Source organism: Lucilia cuprina, chromosome 2 (genome assembly GCF_022045245.1).
Source record: "Lucilia cuprina isolate Lc7/37 chromosome 2, ASM2204524v1, whole genome shotgun sequence".
Lineage (NCBI taxonomy): Eukaryota > Metazoa > Arthropoda > Insecta > Diptera > Calliphoridae > Lucilia > Lucilia cuprina.
The window spans coordinates 34,518,095-34,530,589 of NC_060950.1; the positions used below are offsets into that span (position 1 = coordinate 34,518,095).

At 29.9% G+C, this 12,495-nt stretch overlaps 3 protein-coding genes across 3 annotated transcripts; 2 read left to right on the top strand and 1 right to left on the bottom strand.

Annotated features, from left to right (window-relative positions):
* The first annotated feature begins 1,361 nt into the window (after positions 1-1,361).
* LOC111681066 lies at positions 1,362-2,647 on the top strand. Its single transcript, XM_023442782.2, has 2 exons — positions 1,362-1,828; positions 1,895-2,647. Exons 1-2 carry the CDS (start codon positions 1,462-1,464, stop codon positions 2,557-2,559), a joined length of 1,032 nt encoding a protein of 343 aa, XP_023298550.2. The 5' UTR covers positions 1,362-1,461; the 3' UTR covers positions 2,560-2,647.
* Positions 2,648-3,426: 779 nt separating this feature from the next.
* Positions 3,427-4,510, top strand: LOC124418503. Its single transcript, XM_046945079.1, has 2 exons — positions 3,427-4,226; positions 4,291-4,510. The coding sequence occupies exons 1-2, from the start codon at positions 3,932-3,934 to the stop codon at positions 4,365-4,367; spliced, it is 372 nt and encodes a 123-aa protein (XP_046801035.1). The 5' UTR covers positions 3,427-3,931; the 3' UTR covers positions 4,368-4,510.
* A 6,275-nt stretch (positions 4,511-10,785) lies between these two features.
* On the bottom strand, positions 10,786-11,735 carry LOC111681068. The gene is made up of 2 exons (XM_023442785.2): positions 11,202-11,735; positions 10,786-11,146 (listed from the first exon to the last, which is right to left on the bottom strand). Exons 1-2 carry the CDS (start codon positions 11,632-11,634, stop codon positions 10,896-10,898), a joined length of 684 nt encoding a protein of 227 aa, XP_023298553.2. The 5' UTR covers positions 11,635-11,735; the 3' UTR covers positions 10,786-10,895.
* Between the last annotated feature and the right edge of the window lie 760 nt (positions 11,736-12,495).

The following is a 12,495-nucleotide window of genomic DNA, read 5'->3' on the forward strand; positions in this document are numbered from 1 at the left end:
AAAAGATTTATGTCCCCATAAAACATGTTTGTGCCGAATTATACCGCTATTGATGCTTTTGTTAGTAAGTTATGGGCGATAATAACATTTTCTAAGGGGGGCCTTATATGGGGGCTAGGCGAAATCGTGGACCGATATTGCCCATTTTCAATACCAAACGAACTGAGTCAACTATAAGTAACTGTGCAAAATTTCAGCTCGCTAGCTGCTTCTGTTTGGACTCTATCGTGTTTTCAACAGACAGACAGACAGACGGACAGACGGACAGACGGACATGGCTAGATCGTCTTAGAATCTAATAAGGACCCAGAATATATATACCTTTACGGGTCTTAGACGAATATTTCAATGTGTTACAAACGGAATGACAAAAACAATATACCCCCCATCTTTTTTGATGGTGGGTATAAAAAGGGAATTTTGAATAAATATGGTAAAATTTACTAAATATTAATTCAAAAATTTTTGTTCATTTTAAAATAAATTTTCTAATTTTAGTTCAAAATTATTCTCCACACGAATTTCAATTTTTTTATGAAAATAATTCAAGAATAATATTATACTTTTTCTTAAATTTTATAAAAATGTCGAAGTTTTATTTAATCATAATATAATAAATATCATTATGTTTAGTTTCGCTAAAATTTAAGAAAAAAATATTACGAAAGGTTTTCGTACTTTCGTAAAAATAGAAAGAAATTAAATAATATTTCGCATTATGCACGAAATTTTTGTTAATATTACGAAAATATAAGTTACGAAATTTTTTTTCGTAAAGTTGAACATGGATTATTTTCAGTGTAAGCACAAAAGTACCGATTTTCCCAGTATTTAGCTCTTTTCCCAATTTTTGATACCAGTTTTGTTCCAACTTTCGCAACGCAACTGTGCTAATACATATTTCTGACATTTTAGAATGCAAAATCGAAAATAATTTTGGATTAAAATAGCCAAAAATAAATTTTTATGCACAAAATACCAATTTTTTCCGTTTTTCGTCGTTTTCAATTATTTTATTTACCCCTTCTAGTCCAATTTTCGGAAAGTTATATAGGCTATTGACGATTCCAGACATACATCATTCTATGTTCCAAATTGAAAGAAAATTGGTTCATCCGTTTAGGCGTGATTGACGCACAAACAAATAAACAAACTTACAAAGAAATTTATAGTATATATTAGGATTTTACATGTTTAGGACTCATTTCTAGCTACATTTGCAGACAAATAAATTCGTATTATTGCAAAAGTACTAGAAATTTTATAAGTATATATATGTTTATATATGTTTCTTATCGGCATTACAAAATATGATTCTGAAAAATTGAGAGTACTAGTATATTAAGAAAACCAAAGACAAATTCTTATCACTTTTAAAAAGAACAGCAAAGTAAAAAGTCGCTGCTAAATGAAATTTATACAAAATTAAAATAATAATTGTGAAAAAATAAACTTTGTGTAATGCATAAGATATTAGTAGTTGTGTGTTGTGCTATAATTGCATCTATATTAGTTTCTACAACAGAAGCTAAAGGTGGAAGAGGGGGTGGAGGTAGAAGTGGTGGAAGAAGCGGTGGTAGAAGTTCTAGTGGAAGAGGAGGATTCTTTGGTAGTAGTAAGAGTAGTAGTTTTGGTAGCAGTAAAAGTAGCCACTTTGGAGGCAACCATGGAGGATCCCATACCAGTGGTGGCTGGGTTCATGGTTTCTTTCACAGTACACCTTACCGATATAGCTACAGACCCGTATATATAAGTAGAACAAGTACACATACAGGTTCATATCATGTGCCTAACAAAGAAGAAGAGGAAGCTGCAGATCACAATAAAGGTAAGTATGGAGGGCTTGTATATTTAAAACTTTAATTTTAATATGTATAATTAAAAATTATTTTAGATACTGGAAATTATGCCGTGGGTTACTCCATTAGCAAAGCACTGAGCAATGATTTCTTCTCCATTTTTAATGTAGTTCATGATATTTCAAAATATCCCGAAAAAATCAGAAATAAGGAACTGACAACTACAACAACAAAAAGTCCAGTAGATACATATGATTTAAATTACATTATAAATACCCCCTATACAACAACAAGTTCTATATATAATACTGATCCTAAATCATATTTTCTTGATGACGATACTCTTTTCGACATGATTACATCCAAAAAGACCTCGAATAGTAAAGAAAACATTCGTCAAGATTATGATAAAATACAACCCAATGTTGGTAATTTAGATAATGTTTTTGAAGAAATAGTTACTGAAAGCACTACCTCGATAGTTGATTACATTAATTCCAATTATGATTCAAAACCAATTTCTGATGTTAAACACATTTCTGAGAGGGATAACACTTTGTCCAACACTGGAATAATTTCTGATTACAATAACGAAAGTATTCAGAAAATGTTAAAAGAAATTCAATCAAGCGTCGTAAATTTTGACCATCTTTTAGAAGAAGATACTACAAAAAGAACTGAGAAGAACGAGCCAAATGATTCGGTAGATGAAATGTTGAAACAATTGCAGAAAAATATGGAATCGTTTAAATTGTATTAGTAATATGTTATTGTTTTCATATTTATAATTATTATTTTGGCGTTTAGATTTAGAAATAAATTTATGCATAAGTTTATATTTTAAAGTATTTACGTATATTAGTTGCATAAAATTCTGTTACTACTTTTACTACTGGTGGCCAGTAACCATTAAGGTCCTTGATTCAATTTTAACGTAACCACTTAAAAAGTTTAGAAAGATATTGAATGATATTTAAAACATTGACACTATTTGACGTAGAAATTTAAAACTTTATTACAAAAACTTTCATTACCATGTAAAGATTTAAAATAATATTGGTCCAATACCCACCTTAAAGTATACCGATCGATTCAGAATCATTTTTTGAGTCGTCTGTCCGTCTTTCCGGCTGGCTGGCTGTCCATGTAAACCTTGTGCGCAAGGTACAGGCCGCAATTTTCAAGATAATTTGATGAAATTTGGACCAAGCATGTTCTTTGGCACAGAGAAGAAGCCTATTGAAAATGGTTGAAATCGGTCCATTATTTCACCTAGCCCCCATACAACCGTACCTCCCGATTTGTACTTTTTATGCCATAATTACGTCAAATATTCTATTATCTCTCTGAAAATTGGCATAAATAAGTTCTATATATGTATAAATGACACTGCAGATTTTCGTAAGGAACGGCCCTTATTTGGCCCTAGCCCCCATACAAACCCCTCTTCAAAAATGTCTTAAACGTCTAAAATTGACTTGTAACCATTTGTATCGTAATGGACTTTAACAAAACTAACTGTTATTTAAAAATATATTCTTTACCAAATTTACCGAGGATCGGCCCATATTTGACCTATATAAAGCCTCATTTAGAAATTTTAGTTTTTTATCAATAAATTGCTTAAATATTTTGGAATTATGGTAATATTTAACGTAAAAGTTTCTTTAAAAAAATAAAAATTTTAAAAATATACTCATGGTGTAGGGTATTATATGGTCGGCCATGCCCGACTATACTTTCCTACTTGTTATATATGGATTCAGATGCTCCATTTCTGAGTTTATCGATGGTGAATAAACGAGTAGATTGCTTTATTTACAAAATAATCATGTTTTTTATTTGTCTGGCACTAACTAGCCAATTATTAATTCTAATAACTAATAAATATTTCTAAAACTAATAAAAATAAACATAACATATAACAATAATATTTTATAAATTATTAGTTCCAATGAAAATTATAAACATCTTTTTGTTTTAATGAGCATTATATGTATTCTAGGGTTAACTGTTATCAGACTAAAATTATTTATAATATAATAAACAAATAATATATAATAGCAATTATTTGGAAAATGATAATCATTTAATAGAAAAACGTATTTCAGTTAAGAACAAAAAAACTTCCAATGAACTTCCGAATATTTTTTGGTATTTTGTTGATTGCAACACTATTCTTAGCAACTAGTGGAACTACTAGCGGTGGTAAAGGTTTGGGCGAAAGTATATGTACTGGTATTAGCTATTTTTTTCGAAAACTTATTAGCGGGGTCCCTAAAACTGAACAGCCTTCCACGTTTCCCAAGAAAACCTATACGTATGATGATTTACCAGCTATTAATGCTCGTCATTTATATCCAAGCTTAACACAGTATCCTAATAGCGGATTTAATTATCAATCTAAAATTGAAACTTCAAAAACGGGTAAGCCAAACTCATAGTAAGATACTGAATGAAGATTAATTATATGATTTTAATTTATTTTTAGATAATATACTTACTCAGAGCACTGAATCAAATACCAAGAGAGAAAAGAGAAGAACGAACATCTTAATAGCTAATTAAATGTTATGGATTGTTTTTTTAATAATCAGAGCCGAGTTCATTTCAAATACAATAATAACACACTACACGAGTTCAAAAATGCACAAAATTCTACATACTTAAGTGTTATCTTTAATACAAAATATATAATATATACATAAGTATTTATTTGGATTTAAACGATCAGTCCGTTCCCAATCACATACATCGAAAAGAATAGATGTAGAATTAAAGGTCTAATCAGGATAATTTTTTAGTCTATAATATAAATAATTTTATAGACTGGTATTCTGGATCAATAGAACAATTTATAGCCTGTACTACAAATAAGTCCATAGTCTGGAATTTACATAAGTTTATAATCTAAATAATAGATCAGTTTATAGTCTAAACTAATGATTTATTTATAGTTTGGACTATAGATCTGTATATTGCCTTGCCTGTACATCAGAGTATAGATTGGACTTTTGATTAGTCAATAGATTAGACTATTGAGCAGTATATATTTTGAACCATAGTTTGTATATAGTAAAGGGTGCCCAAACCCTTTATGCTTGATACTCATTTGATTTATGTAAATGCGTTTAGCTATAGCCTTTGTGTTTTTTTAAACACATTAGACTGACCGGATCTTTTATAGGGAAAAAAATGTCGAAATCTTGTTCGTCTTAACCGCATAAATTGAGTAATATTTATCACATCGTATCAAAATATACGAAGTACGCTCCTACGGCGACCAATTCACGTTTTTGGAGACAAAATCTGGTGTAACTTTGTTTGGCTTAAAGTAACAAGAATTATGTATATAATACAAATTTTGAAGTAAAATGTTAGCTTTGTATTGAGGTACTGAGTGTGTTTCTGCTATTTACTGTTCTAAAGTTATGGCTTCATACTTATGTTAGCTTTTTGACCAATAGTCAATATCGGGAAAGGGAATAATTTTATGGGGTTAAGACGAACAAGATTACAACATCGACTTTTTTGGTTCACTTTAAAACACACATAGAGCGCTCAGCAATAGCAATACGTTGTTCTTGTTCTTTACTGTATACAAACAAGAGCAAAGCAACAACGCACAGTGGTATAGGAAAAAAAAAGAGGGAAATAATTCGGTAACTTCTAAACGGTTAATCCGATTTTAATGAAATTTGGTATGCACAAAGAGGAGGTGTTGTCGAGTTTAGGTTTTGAATTTGGACTTTATAGGCCAACCAGGGGCCCGGCGGGGGGTCCTCAAATTAGGACACCTCGGCTATGTTAAATTTTTAAAACGATCTTATTTCTTCATTTGAGTTCCGATTTAAAAAAAATTTCGTATATAGAATCTTCTCATCGTAGCAGTAAATTATCTCTTATAGTTTAGGAGATATTCGCATTTGAAAATTAAAATTTTAAAATTTTTACCGTCCTTACTTTAGTTTTTTGATAATAGCGGGTCCAAATATTCCCGATTTTCGCCATTTTTTTTTATTCGCTTAACAACAAGTCTATATATCAAGCAGTGAAAGAATTATGTAAAAATCATGACTGAGTCCAAAGTTATAGGCATTTTAATTTAAAAAATTAAAAAAGGCGATTTTTTGCAATTTTTTGGGGAAAAAAGTATCTTTTTCTTTTTAAGTTATCTAAAAAGTTTCTAAGAAGATGTATATAGAATTTATACTTTTTGAAAAGCTGACTTTACATAAAATACGATAAATGAAACAAAACCTAAAAATTTTTGATACCGAGGGGACCAGATCCATCCAAAAAACCCTATTTTTATATAAAAATTCAATTTTGAGCAAAAATTCTCAAATCGCATAGTCGATATCAAATTATAGTGACCTGTTTTATATGACCCAATATGTTCTTAATCATTTTGTAACGGGTTTCGATAACCCCGCCCCTGGTATGGATATAATAGGCAAAAAACCAAAAAATCCCATTTTTGGGATTTTTTAAAACTTTTTTGGGAATTCCGGGATTTCTAATAAGAAAAATTCGAAATTTTTATTTAATTTTGGATTTTGAGTAAAAAAATCTACCTAACTGTAAAATTTCATCAAAAAATATTCATAAATAAAATTTTTATTGCAATTTGAAAAATTTGTATCTTCGCAAAAACTGAATAAAAAACATTTTTTAATTTTTTTTAAAAAAGTATTCCGCGAATTTTTTAATTTTCAAAAATTATATACAGTTTTGAAAAATAGACAAAATTACCTTTCCATTGATATATAACATGCCTACCTAATGTTTTTTAAGTGACAAATTAATTAGGGAAAACTCAACATCTTTTAGAGAATTTACCTAGTACTATTATTTTCATCCATACATTTGTTAGGCATGTTTTACTACCTAAATTTTTATGAATTTTTACAGCCACTTTTTACGATTAATCTTTTATTCTTTATCCCTAAAAAAAATTAACAAGTATTTATTTTATATAAAAATAGTCTTTATTTATTTTTTTTATAAATTAATATAATTTTGTAAAATAATCGGTATCACAGTAGTCCATATCTAAAAGATAAAGTAAATCTTTAAATTCATGAATATTTTCAAATGCTAACGTTTTGTAGCAAATCCAACGTTTCCTTATAGTAGATAAAACAGGATCAGAAGATAGAATCAGATTATTAAAAATATCTTCATTTTGAGACTGCCTAGAACACTTCCTTGAGCTAAACTGATGAATATGCTTAAAGTCTCTATTCCTCGATTCTTGGGGTTCTTCTGTAAGCTCTCCTAAAGGCAGAATATTATGTTCTATGATGACCTTTCCATGACATAATATCTTGTGAACTGTAGGTGTCATTTCTTTCCAGGGATATAATTCCAAAAGTAATTTAGAAACTTTTGTAGAATACTCTCCAAATTTTGTTGCGTTCACTTTATGCTTGCTATTTATCGCCATTAGAATAATATTGACCTTTTGCAGTAAATCCATACTAATTCCGGTTATTTCGGAAGTAGTTTCAAAATGTTTAAAAAAACGTCTAGCGGTATTACCATCGTTTGTGCTTCCATATCCTGTGAGTGGTTTATCAATATTTAATCCCATCCGCTTTTTAAATTCCTCTTGAATTCTTCGTTTCTCACTGGCTCTCATTTCCATTAACTCCTTATTGTTATTTGCACTTTTGTTTGCATTTTCCGGTATGCTTCTGTACTTTAAATCATATGCTAAATGTAGAAAATGTTCCAGAAATCGTATGCGAGCATGTAGGGGGATATTCCAAATTGTAATGTTTCCTCATTTATTGATCTTTGCTTGGAAATATTCGAAAATTCTGATTTTTTATCACCACATATGTAGCAGTACCAAGTAGATGATGTTCCTGTAATGGCATTTCCAACTTTCCCATCAATCATTGTAAGTTTTAAATCATAGGACATGTTAAACGAATAATTTTCTATTTCGATTGTTATAGGTTCCAAGTTTTTAATTTCTGCTTCAATACGATTTATCAAATCTTGCGTTGTTGTTTTGGATTCCTTTATATACTCAAAGCTTATTGGCCTACAAAAAGCTTTGGATCCTGGAGTCGAATTCTTCCAAATATCATCGAAACTGGTTGATGGAGAATCGCTGTCAGCATACTTTCGAATTCTTAATGGAACTAGCGATGCCATAAATACACTTTTATACTCGGAAGATGATTCACTTGTGTTGATTTGTTTATATTCCGAGAGTGCTGATAATCCATCACATCCCCACTTACAAATGAGTTGAAGATCACAAGAATTTATTTTTTTAGTTGGTCTGAAGAAAAGTCAGAAGCAATCCTTAAAGCAGTATTTTCGAGTAGAGCGCCGAGTCCAATAACAGCCTTCCGATCAGTTATTTCAATAGGAGGTGGTATAATGCTTTATTTTGTCATATGATGGTAAAACATCCACTCCTTTTTCAGATAGCGCCTTTCTTAACGTTATGTAGTTATCACGACTTAATCCCAGCTGCAACATAAGCGCAATAGCTTCTTCCTCAGTGAACGTTGTATCAGATGATGGTGTGGGTATACTCTTTACAATTCTTTTCAGTCGTCTTGGTGATGCGGTTGGAAGAATATTTGCAATTTTTATGGCATCCAAAGGCTGTTTTTCTTTTCTTAACATTGCTTTAAAAGTGTCCGAAACTTCTTCGTTAGATAAGGTTTCTAGTGAAGTTGATAACCTTTTCCTCTTAGATTTTGAGCTCAAATCCTCATACTGCTTACAGGGAGCACCAACAGTTGATACGCAAATAGCAACTTCTACACATTCATCCAGCCAATCAGAAAATTTCGATCGAAATTTAGCAATGGAATACCGAACACTCTTCAGTTTTATATCAACTGATTTTATAAAATTTTCAATTTTACATATATCAGTTTTATCCACTTTATTTTTATGTGCAGTTTCAATATATTTCAATAAGAAGTTCACTTTATCTTGAAAAGGAGCTGAAGAGTGTTCAAATAAAATGGAGCACAAATCATTTTTTTTAGTACGATCGCCATGGTTAGAAAATTACAAATAATTACAAACAGATATAAACCTGTCTTATATATTAATTACAGGTACTTAAATTAAATTATTTTTTAAAGGGTTATGATATTCTACCTAATATGTCTAACGTATCCTTATGTAATGAATTTTTCCTCAATAGGTCACTTTAATAAGCTACCTATTAAAGTGACCTATAGGGTAAAAATCATTACAGTTTAAAAAATAATACCTGAAAATTTTTTAATATATGTAACAAATTTAAGAGTTAACGTTATGGATGAAAATAATAGTGCTAGGTAAATTTTCTAAAAGATGTTGAGTTTTCCCTAATTAATTTGTCACTTAAAAAACATTAGGTAGGCATGTTATATATCAATGGAAAGGTAATTTTGTCTATTTTTCAAAACTGTATATAATTTTTGAAAATTAAAAAATTCGCGGAATACTTTTTTTAAAAAAATTAAAAAATTTTTTTTATTCAGTTTTTGCGAAGATACAAATTTTTCAAATTGCAATAAAAATTTTATTTATGAATATTTTTTGATGAAATTTTACAGTTAGGTAGATTTTTTACTCAAAATCTAAAATTAAATAAAAAGTTCGAATTTTCTTATTAGAAATCCCGGAATTCCCAAAAAAGTTTTAAAAAATCCCAAAAATGGGATTTTTTGGTTTTTTGCCTATTATATCCATACCAGGGGCGGGGTTATCGAAACCCGTTACAAAATGATTAAGAACATATTGGGTCATATAAAACAGGTCACTATAATTTGATATCGACTATGCGATTTGAGAATTTTTGCTCAAAATTGAATTTTCTATAAAAAATAGGGTTTTTTGGATGGACCTGGTCCCCTCGGTATCAAAAATTTTTAGGTTTTGTTTCATTTATCGTATTTTATGTAAAGTCAGCTTTTCAAAAAGTATAAATTCTATATACATCTTCTTAGAAACTTTTTAGATAACTTAAAAAGAAAAAGATACTTTTTTCCCAAAAAAATGCAAAAAATCGCCTTTTTTTAATTTTTTAAATTAAAATGCCTATAACTTTGGACTCAGTCATGATTTTTACATAATTCTTTCACTGATGGATATATAAACATTTTTTATAGTGCTCGATGAGGAGATTCTATATACGAAATTTTTTTTAAATCGGAACTCAAATGAAGAAATAGGATCGTTTTAAAAATTTAACATAGCCGAGGTGTCCTAATTTGAGGACCCCCCGCCGGGCCCCTGGTTGGCCTATAAGGTCCAAATTCAAAACCTAAACTCGACAACACCTCCTTTTTGTGCATACCAAATTTCATTAAAATCGGATTAACCGTTTAGAAGTTACCGAATTATTTCCCTCTTTTTTTTCCTATACCACTGTGCAACGCTTTCGTTTTTTTTGCTCTTAAACATAGACGAGAGCGATCATCAACGTAGATTTTGCTTTTTTTGAACTATCGACCAGTTTATTTTGTAGACATCAGACTGGAAATTATATCAGTCCATATTCTGGACTATATGTAGATCGGTCCATAGACTTTACTACAGATCAGTTTTAGACTTTTGCCTGGACTATAGATTAGTCTATTATATGGATTATAAATTAATATGTTTTCTTGATAGTAAACCAGTCCATAGCCTTGAGTAAAGACAACTTGTAAATTTCATCAAAATTCTCACAACTTTTTGCTTCTATAAATATAAAATGTAGAGAGTTTTTTAAAACTTTTGTAAAATTTTTGGAACTTCTTCCATGATTTAGAAAAGTTTTCAAGTTTTTAATACAATAATAAAATTTATTGATAAAACCAAGCGGCATGGTTTAACCCAAAACATTTATACAGAGCAAAAGCTCTCTTCCAAATTTAGCACCAAAATTAAAAATTCATTTTAAAGTGATTATGAATTTATAAAATCAAGAGGTTTTTGTAATTAGAACCTTATTAGCTTTAGTGTTAGTAGATAGTGGTTATAATCCAAACATACAAATTTTATTGTTTTACATAAAATGCTGATGTAAGTTACATAGATATATATTTTTAATATACATATTAAGTTTGACAGTTATCAACTTAATATCTAAATAATAGCGGCCAATGGAGGGTTTTGATAGTCAGTTGGATTGGTCGTGATACTAAGAGGTTCACAGGTAACTGCTGGATTTTGTTGTAGTTGATTATTTACAATTTTGTCAGGTACTTGGGCGGCAATTAAGCATGGATTTGTGGTGGTAGAAGGAGCAAGTGTAGTTGTTGTCGTGGTTGTTTTTCTGCGTCTTAGTTTTCGACGAGCTGAATTCGCCCCAGCTACATAACCTGCTACGAAATCATCTAAAGTTTTCTAAAATTTAATATTTATAATGGAAAATGCAAAAATCTTTTATACCTGTTCCTGAAGATTGTGGAACATTTGGTTGTTGTGGGTTCACGATATAAACAGGTTGTTGAGAAGTATATACAACAGTCCCAGTATTTGGAATAGGGTTTTGTTGTTTTGGATAACTTTCGGGTTGATTCGAATTATGATGACCCTCTGGAGTATTTGCTACACGACTATGGGCTTTTGCCATATTTGGATGATTAGTATGTTGTTGTTTTATATTATGATCAGATGTTTTATGATGTTGGCTAACAACTACATGATGTTCACTTGCGCTTCCCCTGTTGTTATGTCCGCTTCCACTTTTATTACTATTCTGAGTTCGTTGTTTACTTGAGGTAGATCTATTACGTGATTTAGAATGTCTACTTGCTTCGGCGCCAATTGTAAACGAGATAGCTATAATTAGCACACTAAATAACAAAATTTTTGATTTCATTACGGTTTAAAATATATTTAAATGTATATAAAATTATTAGCCGTTTGTTTCTTGCTTATAATTAAATGATACAACTTGCAATGTTGTATTGTGAATTTATACTGTAACCTTAAAATTTAAAATTGTGATAACAAACCCGAATTTTATATTAATAAAAACGTATTTATTGATATTTCAATCTCTGTCTAAAGATTCTGAGTAAATTTTAAAACCTGCTTAAAAAATATATAATAATAATGCGCATTTTTCAATAGAATCGCAATTATTATTTGAATTGAGTTTATTATTGGAAAAGATTTTTCTTAATAAGTTCATAAAAATATTAGTATGGCCACGTTTGTATGGAGGAACAATTTAGTAAGTTTGTTTGGTTAATGATAAAAAGTCCTTTTTCAAGAAATAGATTTATTTCGTATAGATATATCAAAAGAATCATATGATATTTTGGTATCATAAGAGATGAATAGATATAAATCCTAAATAAATTCTACATCTTTATCCTTTGATGCAACGCAGCAAGTACTTATTCACACCATGATATTTTTTTTAATTATATCATAATATTAATTTTCGTATTTGGGTCACCCTTATTATTATTTATTAAAAATATTAAAATGAAAATGAAGCGAAACAAAGTAATCTTATTATTTATTCGGTGTATCATTTGTGGTTCATAGCTTTTAAATCGAATGTTAAGTCCCACATTCCTTAAAAGACTGTGGGACTGTGATTAAAGCGGCAATCAATCCCTATAAAGCTGCAGACCGGATTGCATTTTCCCTGCACTCTTACAGAAGGAGGCGGGGCTGGTTTCCGTACATCTGTCTCAGATATTTACTAACTATGCGACACATAAGACTT